Genomic DNA, 19,469 nt, shown 5'->3' with positions numbered 1-19,469 from the left:
CCTTTTCTGGGGGATCTTCCAGACCATTTCATGGGAGCAGAGTCTGGGAAGTGTAACTTCAGAATGTTCTTCTACCTGCTTATTCTCCTGGATAATTAATAAATGTGATAACTAAGGAAAATATTGCTTCCAGGGCCATTGGGAGCTATAAACTCAGAAAAGTAGCAAGAATTTTTCATGAGGCAATTTGGTAGCATAATATATAGAGCGCTGGACTTGAAGTTGAGATCTGAGTTCAAATCCAGCCTCAGACACTTATTAGCTGTGTGACCCTGGGCAAGTCATTTAACCTTTGCCTGCCTCAGTTTCCTCATCTGTGAAAATGGAGATAGTAATAATAACACCTACATCACAGGTGTTAGGATCAAATAAGATAATAAATGCAAACTTTAAACACTATAAATACAAGCTATTATTAATAGCAAGGAGAAGAACAAGATCTAATCCTGGTTGATTGGGGAAAAGGAAGCTATGAAAGGCTGGGTCCTATTGACTCCAAATTAGAGCTAAGACAGATACATGAACTCTAATGAAGTTACAGGGTTTAGAGCTGGAAGAAATCCTAGTGGTCATCTAATCCTGACTTACTAGTGATCACAGAGATAATAAGTGCTGGAGACAGGATTTGACCACAGATCTTGTAGTCTAGTGGTCTTTCAAGTACATAGTGCTGTCTTTAGTACTGAAGGAAATTCCTCTAAATTCAGAGATCTCTTTTTATCAGGTTGGTTGTAAGATTTTTAACTTTAAAGGACATTTTTTAAAGGACAACTTTAAATTGACATTTTTTGGGCCTCAGGTGTATGTCTTGGTTTAGACCAGAGTACTCAAAGAGGAAATGCCTCTTGTAAAGCAGCTTGATAATCGTTCTTAAGTTTATAGTCTTAGGCAATTGATTGGGGCACTTTGAGATGAAGTGATATATCTGGGGTCACATAGCCAATATATATCAAGAGGCAAGACTTGAACTCAGTCTTTCCTGGTTTTGGGCCAACTTTTTATCTACTGTGCCGTGCTACCTCTTAAGATAAATTTAAGGGGCGGCTAGGTGGCGCGGTGAATAGAGCACCGGCCCTGGAGTCAGGAGGACCCGAGTTCAAATCCGGCCTCAGACACTTAACACAAAAACTAGCTGTGTGACCTTGGGCAAGTCACTTAATCCCAATTGCCCTCCAAAAAGCAAAAATAAAATAAAATAAAATAAGATAAATTTAAAGGGTAGAGAGATTAAAGTAAAAGAGAACATTGTGGATAGAGAGGTCATTTTCACTTGGGGTGGTCATGAGGGCTTCATGGAGGAGGTGGGTACTAAACTGTGTCTTGGAAGAAGGGTGCTTCAGCAGATGGTAATGGAGGGCACACATAAATAAAGGAATGAGATGAATAAGTAAGGACAAAGGACATAAAAGGCACATTGCAAGTGGGATGGACAGTTGCCTAAGTTGGCTATGGAAGGAAATAGTATGAAATGAGCCTGAAAAAAAAGATTAGAGCCAGACTATGGATGCCAGAATTAGTTTAAGCTCCTGAACTTCAGGGAGCACTCATGTTTCAAGGTCAGGAGGGAAAGGCCCCAGCCCAGGGGACAGAAGAAATGAACAGAGGTAGGAGGAGAGCTATGGCAGTTCAGGGTCATGGAGCTGGGAAATAATAATCATAGCTAGTGTAGTACTTTATGTGGATCCTTACAACAGCCCCAAAAGGCAGTTGCTATTATTATCCCCATTTTATAGATGAAGAAACAGAGGCAAACAGAAGTTAAGAGGTCACCAGATTTGAACTCAAGTTTTTCTGGCTCCAAGTTTGGCATGCTGTCCATTGTACCACCAACTAGCTGCTTACAGAGAGGCCATTGAGAAAACAGGAGTGATCCCTTACCTAATTTCTTGAGATTTTTTGACAGAAAGAGTGTAGTTTTTATTAGGTTATATGTTTGTAGGCATGGCATTTTGAAAATGTGGCTAGTGGCCAGCCAAGGGCTGTTGACTGGGTGAAGACGATGGCCAGATCCTTAAGTGGGGCTCATAATATATTGCTTCCTTCCCAGGGAACAGAGACCTGAAGCCCCTACAAGAAGACACCCCTCAGCTGATGAGAACACACAGTGACGTTGGAGTTCGGCGCCGTGGCAACGTGCGCACCCCTAGTGACCAGCGGCGCATCAAGCGGCACCGTTTCTCCATCAATGGCCACTTCTACAACCATAAGGTAGAGGTGGAGAGAGGTCAGGGAGAAGGAAGCCATGTCTTCTCTTACGATGAGGGGTAGTTATAGTTATATAAGGTGAGATGGATGGTCCACTTCAAAGGGAAAAGGGCCTGTGACCCCTGGATAGCACAGGTCAGGGAGGTAACATATTGACTTGCTGAATTTTAGACTGGTAGGTTGGATAGGAACAGATGTAGCTACTGCTCAGATGCTTTCTACGAGGCCCAAGCATACTATTTTAGTAATCAGACTTACAGAAGTCCCCAATATCCTGATAGTTGGGCAGTATTTAGTAAGGTGTCCTCAAAAACCACCAAAGCCTTATAAAACACAGTCTTTACATATATTATCCCCTTGTGCCAATCTCTCTACAATGTAGGCAGTTTTATGGAGGGACTGGTTTGCATGAAATAAAGTGAAAATGGCAATGGAGGGCAAATGAGTCAGAGTAAGAGAGAGTCTGCCCCTGACAGTCTGCCCCTTCTTTTCTCTTTATTGGAATAAATACTGCCCAAGAAGCCCACCTGTGTGATAAAGAGCCACAGGATAATATGTTTTATAGCCAAAAGGGAAGAAATGGTAACCAAATACCTAGTCACCACTGGAAAGAGGTATTGAAGTTAGGAGCTCTTGGGCTCTCTGGTGCTCCTATAAAAAGCAAACCACACAGGGAATCTGGATTCCTAGAATGAATGAAGCTTCAATAGTCACTCTGTTAACCAACCTTATGATTATACAGCAGGGAGAAGCAGCAGTCTGCACAACCATAAAAGGCTGTCTGTATCACAAATATTTAGATTTCAAAGTTGTTTTGTCTTTCCCCCGATGATGTCTCTTAGGCTTGGCCTGGCTCCCTTGGTCCTGTGGGAGACCTGAGGAGCTACCCAGAAAGCTCTGGTCAATAGAGCCTTGCCCCCAGGCTTCTAGACCTTCTGGTCATGTTCTAGCTGTGGAATTTGACCTTCCTTCTTTCCCTCTCTTCTCCTCCTTCCCCCCCATCACTGGACTCTAATGAGAACTACAGTAATGTGCTCTTCTGTTGGTAGACATCTGTGTTCACCCCCGCCTATGGCTCCATCACCAACGTCAGGATTAATAGCACCATGACGACTCCTCAGGTCCTCAAGCTCCTGCTCAATAAATTTAAGGTGAGTGGTCTTCAAGAGCTGTTCTGACCAACAGCTTCTGGGCAATGATCAATGGCCAATGGTAGGTGTGCAGAAGGAGGCTCTTGGGGTGATTTTTAGTGAGTACCATGGCAGTGGTTGGGTTTGCCAAGGAATACTTATGGGTAGAGTCAGGGCCATAGCCAAGTGGTCTCCAGAAACAGGGAGAGTAGTATCCGTAGGTATGAGAGATTAGAGGGTCATGATACTGAGATTCTGCACTCTGATCTGGGAAGGAAGGAAACGAGCATTTATTAAGCCCCATACTGTGTTCTGAATGCTTTACAATTATTATCTTATTTGATCACAGCCCTGTGAGGGAGGTGCTGTTATGAGCCCTACTTTGCAGTTGAGGAAACTGAGGAATACAGAGGATAAATGACTTGCCAAGATCACAAAACTAATAAGTGTCTGAGGCCAAATTTGAACTCAAGTCTTCTTGACTACACACTTAGTACTCTATCCATTGTGCCAACATAGTAGGAACATAGGTGGCACAGTGGATAGAGTGCCAGGCCTAGCATCGAGAAGACTCATCTTCATGAGTTCAAATCTGGCCTTAGATATTTACTATCTGTGTGAACCTGGGCAAGTCATTTAACCCTGTTTGCCTCAGTTTCCTCATCTGTAAAATGAGCTGGAGAAGGAAATTCAAAACCACTTACAGTCTAGTGAGGGAGAAAGGTACATGTATAAGTATAGCATCTTCTCTGGACTCACTCCTCACTCACACTGTTAGATTGGGTCTTCAGAAGATGGCTATTATTTCCCTTGGGGTTTCAGGAAGAAAGGAAAGGAAGAAGTCAAGAACAGAATGAAGAGGAGACTGAAGCTTCTAACACCGTAGTTCCCAAACCCCTACCAGGGTACTTCTCATTATCAATCAGCCAGATGAACTTTTATTAGCTTTTAGAAAAGGAATTTATGAGAAAACATAGCAAGAACAGTTGTTGCAAAACAATACCCCAAGATCAGGGGTGCACTCCCCATATGTGTGTGTGTATGTCTATCCGTCTGTCTCTGTCTCTCTCTGCGTATATATGATCTTTAGGAAGAGGGTCTCAAACTTAAAGTACTGTGGTAGCGAAGCATATATATATAGGTAATATGTGTTTTCAGAGGGCTACCTTGCAAGTCTGGTACTGGGAGGAAAAAGAAGGGGGAAGGGAATAAGCATTTATTAAATACCTACAGTGTACTATGCACTATGCTAAGGGATTTTTACATATATTATCTCATTTGATCCTCATAACAACTTTGGGAGGTAAGTGGTGCTCTTATTATCCTCTTTTTCCAGATAAGGAAACTAAGGCAAACAGAGGTTAAGTGACTTTCCCATGGTCACACAGTAATTGTCTAAGGCCAGATTTGAACTCAGGTCTTCCTAACTCCAGGCCCAATGCTGTATCAACTGTGCCAATAGTTGCTCCCTGAAAAGATAATGAATGCATTTTAAGTCAGGTTGCATTCAAAATGTATATGGGACATCCATTTTGAAACGTTCAGTAGTCAATTAGTGATGCAGGTATGAATCTCAGGGAAAAGACTGGGTGTCTATGTGTTTGTGTGTATATGCATACATAGTATAAGTGCACACATATATACACATATATCTATATTTCTGTCTGCCTGTGAATCATCTGCATAGAGATGACAGTTAAACTCATGGGAGCTGATAAGGTGAGAGAGAGAGAAGAAAGAAGAGAGGGAAAGGAGTGAGAGGAAGAGGGAGAGAATAGATAAGAGAAGGGAAGGGAAGGAAAAATGAACTGGATAGAACCTTGGGAAAGACACACATTTAGCTATTGTCCTATGTATAATGAGCCAGCAAAGGAGAGAGAAGAGCAGTTGGCCATATAGAAGGAGAAACTTGCAAACCCAGAGAAGAAATAGTTATCAGAAGGAGAAGGTGGGCATTACTGTCAAATTTAGTAAATAGATTGAGAAGGATGAGAACTGAGAAAAGACCATCAAAAAATTGATGTTTGCAAGATCATTGATAACTAAGTTTCTGTTGAGTGATGAGATTGGAAGCCAGATTGCAAAATTGAGGAGTGAGAGGAGAGAAGTATAATTGAGTAAAGAGAGCTTTTTCAAGGAGATTATGTAAGAATGGTAGGAGAGATATAGTATAGTAGCTTGAGGAGATGGTAGGATCTAGTAAAGGTTTTCAAAGATGGGTGTATTTGAAGGCAGTAGTGAAAGTACCAGTTGATAGGGAGGAATTGATGATGATTGAATTGTATTATTGTTGTATTATGTTGGAGAAGATGGGAGGGGACTAGTTCAAATACATATATAGGGGGTTGGTCTTGGTAAGGAATTGGAATATCTCTGTGGAAGACTCGGGGAAAGGAGAGAGTGGGGAATGATGTCAAGAGTTTTTGGTATGAAGATAATGGGAGAAGAGGGAATTCAAATCAAATGGCCTCATTTAAATAAAAACTAACAGAACATGATAATTGATTAACAGCCCTTCTTGATATTATTTGCTTTGTTTTCAGATTGAGAATTCTGCTGAGGAATTTGCTTTATATATCGTTCATACCAGTGGAGGTAAGCTTGAAAATGTTTGTGAGTCAACTTTTTAAAAGCACCATTTCTCACTTTGCTAGTTATTATTTATAGATGATTTTGTAAGTAAGATTACATCCAAGTCCTTGGTTAGGACTTTAATGGTGGCAAGTTTTAGTTCAGCCACAAACTCCTTAGCTCAAAGAATTTAAGCCAGACAAGCCACCCTAGTGAGAGGCGGCTAGGAAGACAATATTCCTTTGGCTATTAAAATAGTGTAGTGAGGTCCAGGGGAGGAACCTCTGGATTTAGTATCAGAGAACATGAGTTTGAATCCCTGCCCTATACTTGGCTTTTTTACTTCTGTCTTCTCATCTCTACAATCTGTACAATAGATGGTGATAATCTTACATTTCTAAGAAGCTTTGGTCATACATGATTATTTAAAAAGTCAAGTCAATAAGCATTTATTAAGTTCTTACTGTGTGCCAAGCACTGTGCCAAGTACGAGGGATACAAAGAGAGGTAAACACAGTGCTTTGCCTTCAAGGAGCTCGTAATTGTTCATACCAAATAGATACCAAGTAGATAGAAGGAAACTCAGAAATTAAAATGTTCATTGCTTCGTACTCAAACCAATTAATTTCGCTAATGCTGACAGTGATAATAGATACCATGTACATGTCACTGAGATTTACAAAACATTTTACACACATGATTTCATTTGATCCTCATGACAACACTGTGAAGTTGGTGCTATCATTATTCCTGTTTTGTTGTTGGGTTGTTTCTCTTCCTGACCCCACTTGGGGTTTTCTTGGTAAAGATACTGGAATGGTTTGCTGTCCCCTTTTCCAGCTCATTTTATAGATGAGGAAACTGAAGCAAACAGGAGTAAGTGACTCGCCCAAGGTCCAGTTCAGATTGTCCTAAGAAGGCATAAATGCCACGGAGTCAATGTTAACTGTGGGAGTGGGAGAAGGTGGGACTGAACTGAGAAACTTGTACTCAGAGGGATGACCAGTCCCATGATCTATTCCAGAGAAACAGAAACTAAAGGTCACCGATTACCCCCTGATTGCCAGAATCCTCCAAGGCCCATGTGAACAAATCTCTAAAGTCTTCCTTATGGAGAAGGACCAAGTGGAAGAAGTCACCTATGATGTGAGTTACCTTTGGACAGACCATCTGACCTGTGGCATGTTATTGGCTTGTGTTTCATCCCCAAGTTTTTGCATCCATGTGTTTTGAGGAATGACTTCTCTCTTGACTATCTTCCTCCCTCCCATTCTTGAAGCACCTGAGAATTGGGTAGCTCACAGGGCTGAAGACTAGAGGGAAAAGAGGGTGACATGGGAAGGAAGAGCTGTAGCACAGAATCATGTGAGGTTAACTAGCCTAATTACTTGTAGCTGGGGTCAAAAGAGATTGTTAGTTGCCCAGGGTCACCTAGATGATAAACAGCAAAGCCAGGATTTGAATACAGGATCTTTGACTTCAAAACTAGCTTTCTCTCTAGCACATTATGCCACCTTATGAAGGAAACCAGAATGATCCTTCCCCATCTACCACTGTGGTCGATGAAAAAAGAGAAGAGGAGCAGAGGGTGCGGGGGCATTTTAAGGCCATCTCCTGCTTAAAAGTGGACAAATGGATTCACAGTCAGCAACAGAATGGTCAGGGAGTTTTTTCTTACTCCTGAGAAAAATAATACCGTGTGTGTGTGTGTGTGTGTGTGTGTGTGTGTGTGTGTGTAATTGTACTTTTAAAAATCCTACCTCATTTGATCTTGAAAACAACCCTTCCTCAGCAAGCTGGTATTAGCCCTCATCATCACATGTCTGCTGACTGTCACAGTAGCATTGAATCAATGGAGCACAGGTTGTGCTCTGGGATTGGGGTTGGTGCCTGCACCCGAGAACAGCCCTAAGGCTATAGGCCAGGGATCACACACACCATCCGCCCAGCCAGGATGACTCTGTACCTGTTTCCCATGCAATTTCACGTAATTGACTTCTTTTTGATTGACCCTTGGGCACCAACCGACCTTTAAGGCTTTCCAGATCTCTCTCGTTGCAAAACCTTTTGCTTATTATGGGACGTGGACTCCTGCAAGATCATGTCCCAAGGAACTGTTGATTCTTCTCTGGGCAAAACCATGTCCTGTGCCATTGAGCAGATGAGCCCAGTGCTGGATGTGGATTGGACATTCAGCATGTATGAAGCTCTCGGTGAATGACCAGCAGGGAAGAAATCTGTGTGTTGTTTCTCCTGCTGTGTCTTGCTTTGTTCAGCTGTCAGTGACAGGATTGGACCCTCGGGATCCATCTTCACAGAAATGACCCACAGTCAGCTCAGGAATAATGTTCATTACGTAGTTGGTGAAAGAATCCAAAGTGATATTATATTAACCTGCGTTACAGGGTTGCTTCATGGAGAAGCTTTTGGAAAATGGTTGGCTTTTGCCCCCTGGTGTCCATCCTGAGACATGGAAGCAGAAAGTTTCCTAATGCTGACATTTTTGCTTTTCCTTCCTATGTCCACTGGGGGATTTCACTGAGATCCATTTCTGAATCCTCACGGTAGCATGGAGGTGGCCGTGGGCTCTTGAAGGCTGTGCTAGGAAAACAAGGTCCGACAGATCTCTCCACACTGGACAGACTTCAGTTATGGGCCCAGGATGGAATGTGCATCTGTTGCTGAAGGACCAGCCTGGCTCACTTTTTAAAGGTTCATCACCAGGCTGGCCACAGGATAAGGTTGGGGTGGGGAGTGAGGGTGAAGAGATAGAAGGATCAGTTTTTTAGTGGATGGAGTATCCATGAAGATGAGTGAAAGAATGCTGGATTTAGGTTTTCAGGCTCTGCTGTACTAACTTACAGTGTGGGACTTTAAGCCAGTTTCCTCCTAGGTTTCATTTTGTTCATCTATAAAATGAGGGGGTTGGATTGCATGGTCTCTAAAGTCCTTTCTAACTCTGAATTGTATGAGCCTGTGAAATCCCAGATCTTCAAAGTGTTAGAATTCTGCCTGGGAACTTGGACGTGGTTGAGTTGTCTCACATACATCCTGCCCTACTTTGCCCTCATAGAATGGAGGTGACCAAGGTATATTCTGTGCTTCCTCAAAGTGGACAGCCATCTCTTAGTTCTTTGTTTGTTTGTTTGTTTTTGCTTTTTGGAAGGGGGAAGGCAGGGCAATTGGGGTTAAGTGACATGCCCAAGGTCATACTGCTAGTAAGTGTTAAGTGTCTGAGACCAGATTTGAACTCAGGTCCTCCTGACTCCAGGGCTCGTGCGCCACCTAGCCACCCCTCATCTCTTAGCTCTTATTTCACAAAGATCAAACAGTCCCTGCCCTCAAGGGGCCTACATTCTGTTATAACCCCCACTAGAGCTAAGCAGATGTTGTTCAAGAGCATCCATGGCTAAAAATAATAATAATAATAATAATTGCCCTGTGACCAAGGTGATGAGCCCCTCAGCCCTTCACTAGTCTAATCTTTGAACAAACATACCGTCTGTGTCAGTGGGCACAAGATGAACCAGAAATAAATAAAAGAATATTGCAAACAATCTGGTCTCACAGGGGTGACTCAGTCCTGGGAGGAATCAGTCTTGTTTGCTGCTAATAAGTATGTGCCAGGAGTCCTGGCTTCCTGTCATCTTTGCTGACCCCATTCCACCTTTGTGGAGGAGCATTTGCTCCATGCTTAAAGGAGATGACAGAGTGATTCCTGATTGAAGGAGACTATGCCTGTCTCACCATCAACAAGTTGGGGGGAGATGCGTTGGTTTCATTTCAGAGTCAATGAGTCAGAAGAGAAATAAGGTACAAGATAAGGCTGTGATGGCATAATGGAAGGGCAGTAGCTTGAATCTGCTATCTAAGAGGTGCTAAGAGGATTAGGAAGGCTAAAGCAATTTGCTTAAGCACTGGGAGGAAGTTGGCCCAGGGGAGCCTAGAGCTAATGTGTCAACTGAGAAGTTTTCCATGTCAGACTTATCTCCTCCTCCCCTTCCTTCCCTCTCACCTTTCCTACCCTTGTTTGGTTGTTCAGTCATGTTTGGCTGCCCATACTGTCCATGGGATTTTCTTGGCAAAGATCCTGGGGTGGTTTTCCATTTCCTTCTCCTGTGGATTAATGGGAACAGAGGTTAAGTGACTTGCTCAGGATCACACAACTAGTGATAGTCTTCCTGACTCCAGGCCCAGTGCTCTGTTCTCCTACCCTTACATTCTTCCTTTGTCTCTGACCTCTCCACACAGGTAGCCCAGTACATAAAATTCGAAATGCCAGTCCTGAAGAGCTTCATTCAAAAACTCAAAGAGGAAGAAGACCGGGAAGTAAAGAAACTAATGCGCAAGTGAGTGCCTGATACCCCCAGTGTGAGGAGCTGCTTTGATTCAGTGCTTTGCAGCCATGTGCACATTCCAGGGAGGGCAGACACTAGGGGATGCAAGAGCCAAGAGGTATCTGAGGACAGTCCTTAAGAGGAAAAATATACCCATAGAGATTTATTATTATTATATTATAACATGGCCATAACTGGCCACAATTAGATAATAGTTTACATCATTATATTAATTCAAGTTCTCCAAACACTGTTCCTACAAGAATCTTGGGAGGTGACTCATTTGTTATAAAATTTTTATTTTATGGATGGAAAAACTGAAGCAGAGGGGGCTTAAGTGGGGGCCAAGGGTCATACAACTAGTAAACACAAGCTTTTTTTCTCACTCTTTGAATGGATCAGTACCCTCTTCGAGGTAGACATTCCTTCTCCAACCCAACCATGCCTTCTTAGCCTGTGCCAGTCGGGTCCTTGTCTTCTTTCCCAGAGGATCTTCCTAACATGCTGAAGGCCTTCCTTGATAGTATCCTGGGATCCTCAATAATAGACTTAGAGCTGGGGGGGAGACTTTAGAGGCCATCTAATTCAGCCCTCTCAGCACCTTTACTATTCTTGAGCAATCCATTAAGGATCTGAGGCCAAATTTGAGCTCAGGTCTTCTGACTCTAAGACAAGTATCCTTTTCACTACCATGTTTTTCTATTCCCTGTGCCTTCTTGGCCCTGGGTCTCTCAAGTCTTAACTCTCAGAAGGATGACCTTTGTAAACTCTGGATGAGCTCTCCAGACAGGGAGGAGAGACAGAAATACAAAAACTCCTGTTCCTCAACTCAGTTTATTTAATTTTTTAGGGCTCTGTCTTGTTCCCCTTCCCCTTCCCCTTCCCACTACCTCCTCCCAGCATTGCATCCCTCATGTTCTAGAATGGGCCTTCTTCCTCTTCTGGGCCGCAGATCAATGATGCAGGTTTTAGCATATATTTGTGTCAAGAATTCGTGACTGCTCTCAATGTTCATTTTCCATGTCTGCCTCCCATGAGCCCATCTAAAGTATTCTTGTCCATTCTTGTCCATGACTACATTAATTAAAGAAGTGAGCCCCTAGCAATGTCTCTTTCCTTGGAATGATTAATAAGTGAGAGTGGGGGTGGGGGGGGAAATATAACAAAGAGAAAGATCTTGGGGGAAAGAAGGAAAATCACCTGAGTCAGGAATTTCACATGCCTGGAGTTAAGCTGTCCTAATAAGCAGTTAGGTAGGAGCTGGGGTGAAGATCAGAGTAGCAAACAAGGCTGATTCCTCCCAGGACTGAGTCACCCCTGTGAGACCAGATTGTCTGGAACATCCTAGTTTATTTCTGGTTCATCCTGTGCCCCGTGACACAGATGGTGTGTTTGCTCAAAGACCAGACTAGCAAAGGGCTGGGGGGCTCATTACCTTGTTAGTCAGAGGGCAATGCTTTTTAGTTGTTGGTTTGTTTTTTTAGCTGTGGAAGCTCTTGAATAGTGTCTGCTTAGCTTTGGTGGGCTTAGAACAGAACGTATGCTCCTGGATTGTTTAATCTTCGTTTTAGTGTTCCTGTTAGTGCCTAGCAGAGTGTGTAGCACATAGGAGGCATTAATAAGGGACTGTTGATTGACTGATTTATTATAATGGCATCAGTAGAGGGAATACATACCTGCACTGATGAAATCTGGGACATCTTTGACATCTTAAAATGTCACCTTTGTCAAAGAGATGGCTAGACCAATGGTTCTGAAACTATGGGCCAGGACCCCTTGGGATCCTTGAGACCCTAACAGGGGGTCATAACTATTTTCATAATATACTATGACATTTTAGTTTCCAATATGATTGATTTCAGTAGATAGAACTCCCATAAACAAAAGCTCATGGAGTAGGGAGACTGTATTTTTAAAAGTATTAAAGGAGTCCAGAGACCCAAAAGTTTTAAGAACTGTTTGACTCCAGGGGTAGGGAACCAATGGCCTCAAGGCCACATGTGGCCTTTTAGGTCCTTGGGTTTAGCTTTTTGACTGAGACCAAGTTTTACAGAACAAATCCTTTTAATAAAGGGATTTGTTCTGTGAAGTTTGGATTCAGTCAAAGGGCCACGCTTCAGGACCTAAAGGGCCACATGTGGCCTCAAGGCCGCAGGTTCCCCAACCTTGGATTGGACCTTCCTAGAGTGAACTATTGATTACAATATATTTCAGGAATGTCAGTACTGGAAGGGAATCTTAAAAAATCATCTGGTTCAGGGGTTCCTCACCTGGGGTCTGTGAACTTGTTTTTAAAATATTTTGATAACTGTAAAAGTTTGAAGTACAAGTACAAATTTGATAACTCCAGTACAAGTGATTTCTTTGGTAATAATCTTATGTATTTGTGCATTTGAAAATATGATTCCAAGAAGGAGTCTATGGGCTTCCCCAAATTGGCCATAGAGGGCCATGATATGAAAAGTGTTAAAAAAAAAAAAATACCTGATCAACACCTTGGATAGGGCAATCCCAGAGTCAGAAGGGCCTGAGTTCAAATGTAGCCTAATAGGCTTATTAGCTCTATGTGATCCTGGACAAGTCACTTAACCTCTGTTTATCTCAGTCTCCTCACCTGTAAAATGGTGACAATAATAGCCCCTACCTCCCAGTCTGTGAGGATAAAGTGAGTTAATATTTGTAAAATGTTTCACAAATTATAAAATGGTATATAAATGCTAGTTATTATTGTTATTATTATCTTATAGATGAGAAAACTGAGCCCCAGAGGGTTTAGGTGAGCCTTTCTTTATAGTGCCTTGAAGTTTATAAAACACTTTCTTCCTCACAAGCACCTATGAAATAGATAGTACAAATACAATTACCCTCATTATACAGATGGAGAAACTGAGCTTCAGGAAAGGTAAAGTGGTTTGCCCTTGGCCTCACAGTGTCATTGTCAAAGGTGGGGTTCAAACCCGGGTCTTTTTAGACTTCAAGTTTGGTTCTCTTTCTCCTACATAAGGAAATTAGACTTTGTCTCTATGGTCCCTCCCAAGGTCTAATGTTAGAAAAGGAGCCTGGACAGTTCCACAAATCATGTTACCAGCTCTTAGAAACTTAAGACTTAGTTGAAGGTAGCATTTAGCAGGTAGCTGATGACTGATGCTTTATTTTCCTTTTCACAGATATACGGTGCTCAGACTAATGATTGAACAGAGATTAGAGGAGATAGCAGAAAACCCAGCAACAATCTGAACCAGGGGTGAGGAACCTGCGGCCTTGAGCCTCAAGGCCGCAGGTTCCTCACCCCTGAATTCTAAACAGCCAGGTCACGGCCCTTCTGGAAACAGATGAGTCTTAAGCCTTTGTTTACATGAAGAAATACTGAGATGGAGAAAGATGGAGGCCTCCTGAAGGACCTTGTAAAACCCTTCCCTCAACCTGGAACTTTTTGCATACAAAACTCCTGTCAAATCACCTTCGTTTTCTTGGACCTGGAAGCAGACACCAGCAGACAACTCTTGGATACTCTCAATCAACTCTTTTCCCTCTCTGGGAGAGAATCTTGATTTGTGGTGTCTAGAGGACTTGACCTATGTGTGTGTTTGTGTGTATGTGTATTTGTGTGAGAGGGCACTTACATGTATGTTTGGTTTAGGTGGAGGGGAAGGGAGGAAGAGAGATGTATGTATGTGCTTTGGGGGTGGGTGGGAGTGGGGAATTGTCTTTTGGAATATTCAGAGTATTTTCACATGCAATTTAAAAATTCCAAACAACCAGCAACTGGGCCATGAGTCTGGTAGAAATGATAGCTTCAGACCTGGATTTTGTGTTCTTATAGATTCAGGCTGAAGTAAGGGCCAGGGCCCCAGGATTGGTTAGGGCTCTTGATTAGAGGTGGGACTAGTTGTTCAGAGGCCCTGGTTCCTGCTGCTCTCATTCTAAATGATGCCACCATTTGGGGAGTTACATTTTAGCATTTAAAGATGATTTGGTCTCTTTATTTCACTGACGGTAAAAGTGAGGCACACAGAACAGAAGAAAGTCAGGATTCAAATCCAATCCTAATGGCTCAAAACCCATAGCTCTTTCCATGACATCCCACTTGCCTCTGTAATATGGGAGTAGTCAAGGTCAGGATCTCCAGTTAGACCTACCTGACAGATGTGCAAAAATTGACTGATGGGCAAATCCTTACAGAATTTCTTTTTTAAAAAAAGTTTTTAAATTCACATTTTTTTTAATTAAAATGTATTTTCTATCCTTCCTGCTCTCACCTCATCAAAAAAAATTTTTTTTGTAACAAACATGTATAGTTAAGAAAAACCAATCCACCTATTGACTAGTTCTGAAAAATATATCTCATTTTGGACTCCGAACCTGTAGGATTCTTTAAAGAATTCCTTTTGAAAGGAATGAGTCAGTGCCCATGCCCCTAGTGTGTCTGACACAACCAAGCAGAGGTTAATGGATCTGGATAATAGAGCTGCCCGTTTGACCATTGGTGTGACTCTTCGCTTCTGGTTTGTTGCCTGGCAATTTTGACCTTCCTAAAAACAAAAATGTATGTACTGCATTATGGTGCTATCCCTAAATATGAAAAGAATTCTGTCTCTCTACAATTAATCCAAAATATTTACTGGGTCTCTGTATAAATCAAGGAATGAACTAGCACTTTCCTGCTTTCCCAGTAAGAAGGGCTTCCTCAGAACTTTTAGATGTCAACTAGAATGTTTTAGAAGGCCCTGGAAACTCGCATAGCAAGACAAATGGGGAAGACTTCTCAGGAGTGTATTTGAACACATAGGGACTAAAGCAAGATGTGTGCTGCTAAGGATGGTTAGTCTATGAAATTTCTAGCACTGGGGCCTTTTTTGAGATCATTGGCATCATTAGCAGTGCCTATATCACCAAGACAGGACTCAAAGTCACTGAGTCTGGGGAAACTGACCTTCTGTTTATAGAATCATAGATTTGAAGTGAGAGGACCATTACGGCCATCAAGTCCAGTTCCCTCATTTCATAGACAAAGAAACTAAAGTCCAAAGAGATTAGGATTTGCTTAAAGTCACATGGATAGTAAGTGGCAGAACTAGGATTTGAACCCAGATCCTTTGATTCCAAATTCCGCATAGTTTCCACTTAGTATCTTGGATCTTCTAGGATTAGAATAAAGAAAGAGGGGCAATTTTTAACTGACTGAAGACTTTCTCTCCCACTCCTCTATTTCAATTATCAAGTTAGAAAAAAGGCTATGTAAGAATGAATCTCCTTGCAAACCAGAGGCCTGTTTCCTCTTAGGGTGTTTCTTAGCTGTTCTTAGCCTATGCTTGCTCAGTGCTAAATGGACAGTGTGTTTCTATGAGTAGGGGCCTTCAGGGCCCTCCCGCTTGATCTCCAAATGGAGGGTGGCATATTTGCTTTGTGCAGTAAAGGAAGGGAGCAGAGGAAGGCTTTGTCCCATGTCACTTGGGGATCTCCTTGGGCTTTTGAGCTGAGGCCACAGGTTTCAGGGTTTAAGCTTCATTCTTTTAAACTCATTAATTAGTATTGACAGTACTTACTCCCCCTAACCCCTTCAAGTGATTAAAAAAAAATCCTTCCCTGGCCTTTGTCCAGAAGGATAAGATCATTTGTGTGTGCCTGAGGCAGCATTTTAAAATGTTACCTCCTGTGTGTTTAGAATTTTTGTTGGTACCTGGGGACTTAGGATAGAATCAACCACGGAGCACATCAAGCTCAACCACTTCATTTTTTACAGGAGGAAACTGAAGCCCAGAGAGGGTTAACTCACTTGCCTAAGGTCACAGAAGTAGTAATAGAGCTGGGATTGGAATTCCCTCCTTTGGGGGCACCAAGATCTACCATTCTTTCCACTATATGATGGCTTCCTCAAAGAATCATAGACCTACAGGGTGGAAGGCCATTGAGTGACCCCTCCACAGAATCAGCTTCCACAACAATTATTGGGATGCTAAGAAATCCCTAGAATACATGAACTGGTGTAGCATTGTGGCTTGTTTCTTAAAGAGAAAACTGCCAGATTTTAAACTTTTAATCATCCCAATTAAAGTGAAGTAGGGAGTGTACAGGAAGGCTTAGAAATGGGTTGTGTTTCAAAAGTTCATTTGTGAGGAGACAGGGCTGTTATAATAACCAGCATTTATGTAATGCTTTAAAGGTTTACAAAAAGCTTTACTTATATTCTCTCATTTGATTCTCACAACAACAATCCTGGGAGGTAGGTGCTGCTTTTAGTCTTGTTTACAGATAGGGAAACCAAGGCAGAAAAAGTGAGGCGACTGAGGCAGATTTTGTGCTCAAGTTTCCCCAAGTCCATGATTCTATCCACTGTACCATCTAGCTCCCACCCAGTTGGCTAGAGTGCAGCATAAATGTTTAGAATGAGAATTTCCAGCTCTGATGGGACCCTTCCTTTTCCCTTTAAAAAATTTGAACTTCTTGTGGCTTTATTATTGAGTTTCAGAATTGGCTGGAGGACCATCTGGCATCTTTCTGTTTTAACTTGAGGAGCAACCAGCATTATTAAGGAGGACAGTTAGTGTAGTGGGAAGAACACTGGCTTTGGACTTCCAATCCTGACCTTGCCGTTTTATAGCTGTGATCTTGAACCAGTCAGTTAACCCCTGTAGGCTTTGATTTCCTCCTCAGTAGGATAAAGGGCATCATAAAGGCACCCATCATGTGAGGCTGTACTAAGTCAACTTTCCTTCATGGTCATCATCCCACATGATACCTCTAGAGAAAGGAAGTTTCCTAGCTTAAGGTCCAGGTAGGAACCAACAGTCTCTGTACAGCCCAGCTCCATAACGTAGCAAACGATTTGTCTGTCTGGAGAGGTAGGCCAAAATGAAAGATATTCCCTGCTCTAACAAGGGTTACAACAGGTTTCAGGACTGAATGTGCCCTGAATTTTCTCTTTTTGTCTTTTCAAAAATTTAATTTGCTAAATTCCTTAATCATAGGTGCATTTCTATTTTCCCGGCTATACTCTGACTTCGTGTGGCCCCTATAAGTTTTTCTGCAGGAGGCGGGACAGTATCTAGTTTATCATTAACAATTATCTGTTGTCTTTTTTTTTTTTTGGACACCACATCTGAGATGCCAAAACTGTTTCTGATTTAGGCTTAGGACCCCACCAGTGTTAAATATCATGAACCTTTGGTTGGCCAAACTATTCCAAACCTCCCCTTAACCTACCACTGTCCCATTCCCACATCCCTAAGTCCTAAAATATGCTTTCTTGGAAATGGAAAGGAGGAGGAGAGAAGTAAACACAGCACAGTAAACTCCCACTTCATCTGCTCTCATCCTGATTTATAAACTGCCCATTTAGAAGCTATCTCAGCCATGCTGTTCTTGCCATAGGAAATTGGGTTATGGGTTTTGGCAGATGGCAGGGGGGTATGTCTTGAGTCCTACAAAATGAGCTAAGCTTTTCCCAGCAGTATCATGTGAATTTTGATTCTTTGAAAGGCTAAACTGATTTGTAGGTCTCTGCAGCTGTTTGCTGTGAGCCCTGAAATGTGGTTAAGATGAAAAACAAGTTGTTTTTTTCTTTTCTCCTGTTTTAAAAAATCCTGTCCTTTCTTTTCTCTCTCCCTCTGTGTCTGTCTGTTTGTCTGTCTCTCTTAAAAAGGGATTCAGCTTGTTTATAGGCCGATCAAATGAAAAGAACAGAATCTTGAGCTTGGTGGCCAAGGAGTTGGGGCCGGTTCTGCAGGTGTTGATGGAAGAGGCACATGATGGTGTTAATCTGTGCTCACGTCACAGGGGAGGGCCTGTGGTTTGACTTGAATGACCAAGTTTTTAATGGGGTGGTGTTAAGGGGATCAGGTAGCACAAAGCAGAATTCATTGTCCATGGGGACGCTGCGTAGGGAGCTTTTGTGCACAATGATAACATTGGACTACTAAGTTTTAACAAGTACTAGAGGATGGGGCTGGGGGCTTGGTTATTTGGCTGAGATATTGGGATTACTCCCAATTTTGTTAAATCATTTGAAGACCATCGTGCTGACAGTGCACTTGCTCCTCCAAGGCCTATTGATGCCAAAGAGAAAGCTCTTTTGCCCCCTCAACCAAAAGGCAACAACAACAAAACTCTTGCCTTAGTAACTCAAACTGTCGGTACAAACAATAACCTTGGCATAAACATGTTAATCTGGTTTCCATATTAATTTTCTTAAGGATTAAGGATTTTCTTAATCTTCTGATTGTGACTTGACAGTTCCAGTGGACTGGGTAAAATAGGGTGGGGGAAGACTCTGGTTGGAGAGTTGCAGGTGTTGATGGAGAGAAGGTCCCTTCGGGGTAGAGTCTGGGCCTTGTAGACATCAGCCATCTGTGAATGGTGGTGGAGTGTGGCAGGACTTCCTGGTGACCAAATACTGATTATGGGAAGTGGGAGATGGTTAGTGGAAGGGAGAGATTGTCACTTTTTTGAAGTTTCTGAGAAAGAAAAAGAGCTTTGGATTCTTATTTGGAAGTGAATATTTTAAATAAGGTTTTCCATGCAGCATCACTAGGTCAGATGTGGTGAAGACGTGAGGGAGGAGGAGACATTAAGAATTACTTCCTTTCTCTGAGAGTAAAGGAGGGAAGAGATGGCAAAGTGGAATGAGTGAGCCCAAATGTGGAGTATTTTCAGTAGGACAGTCAGCCAATCTGTAGGCATTCCTATTTCTAAAGTTGACTTAAGAAGGGGTTTCTCACATGTAATTGATAACATTTTTCCTGGGCTTCCTTCCTTCCTTTCCCCCTTTTAGCTTTGTAAAATATCCTTTATTTGCTTGTAACTTACCCCTCAAAGATGGTATATGAACTTCTAAAGTGACATTGCTTTTATTTTTTTGTATTTTAAGCACAAGATTTGACACTGCCTCAGTTGGAAACGAACAGTGAATGTTAATGTAGCTCATTGAAACAGTCTGAAGCACATGGTTTAGTCTTGTTTAAATAAAGCACTTTGTGGAGCATGGTTCACTCATGCCTCAGCTGTCTGTCATGATGCTGGTTTGATGGTGAGCTGGCCCTTTAGGGGTGGGTGGTGAGGCAGGAGAAAATGGAGGAGGAGGATTTTTTGTTCTGTTCCCAACCTTGGATCTCCCGTAGCCCTGAGCTATTAAACTGGTTGAAACTTGGTTTGAAAATCCAAACCATGCTACGGAATCAAGATGAGAAAGTGAAGTGAACCTGTAATTTGTTGTTCAGGATTTGTGATT

General features: G+C 42.3%; 1 protein-coding gene across 3 annotated transcripts in view; it reads left to right on the top strand.

The window, feature by feature from the left end:
* The window catches only part of RASSF2 (Ras association domain family member 2), a 77,996-nt gene extending 58,755 nt beyond the window's left edge, over window positions 1-19,241 (top strand). For all 3 annotated transcript variants that reach the window (XM_069068876.1, XM_069068877.1, XM_069068879.1), the window contains 6 exons: window positions 2,048-2,208; window positions 3,255-3,356; window positions 5,879-5,930; window positions 6,931-7,052; window positions 10,158-10,255; window positions 13,411-19,241. In XM_069068876.1, the coding sequence (XP_068924977.1) occupies window positions 2,048-2,208; window positions 3,255-3,356; window positions 5,879-5,930; window positions 6,931-7,052; window positions 10,158-10,255; window positions 13,411-13,480 (605 nt within the window). In that variant the 3' untranslated portion in view covers window positions 13,481-19,241. The remainder of the gene's footprint in view (window positions 1-2,047; window positions 2,209-3,254; window positions 3,357-5,878; window positions 5,931-6,930; window positions 7,053-10,157; window positions 10,256-13,410) is intronic.
* Window positions 19,242-19,469: the final 228 nt, after the last annotated feature.

The sequence above is a fragment of the Petaurus breviceps genome, unplaced genomic scaffold (assembly GCF_028583685.1).
Source record: "Petaurus breviceps papuanus isolate PSGF00001 unplaced genomic scaffold, PetGlider_PUasm1.0 90775, whole genome shotgun sequence".
In the NCBI taxonomy this organism is placed as follows: Eukaryota; Metazoa; Chordata; class Mammalia; order Diprotodontia; family Petauridae; genus Petaurus; species Petaurus breviceps.
Note: the sequence above shows the minus strand (reverse complement) of the source record. Positions and strands in the feature narration are given on the sequence as shown.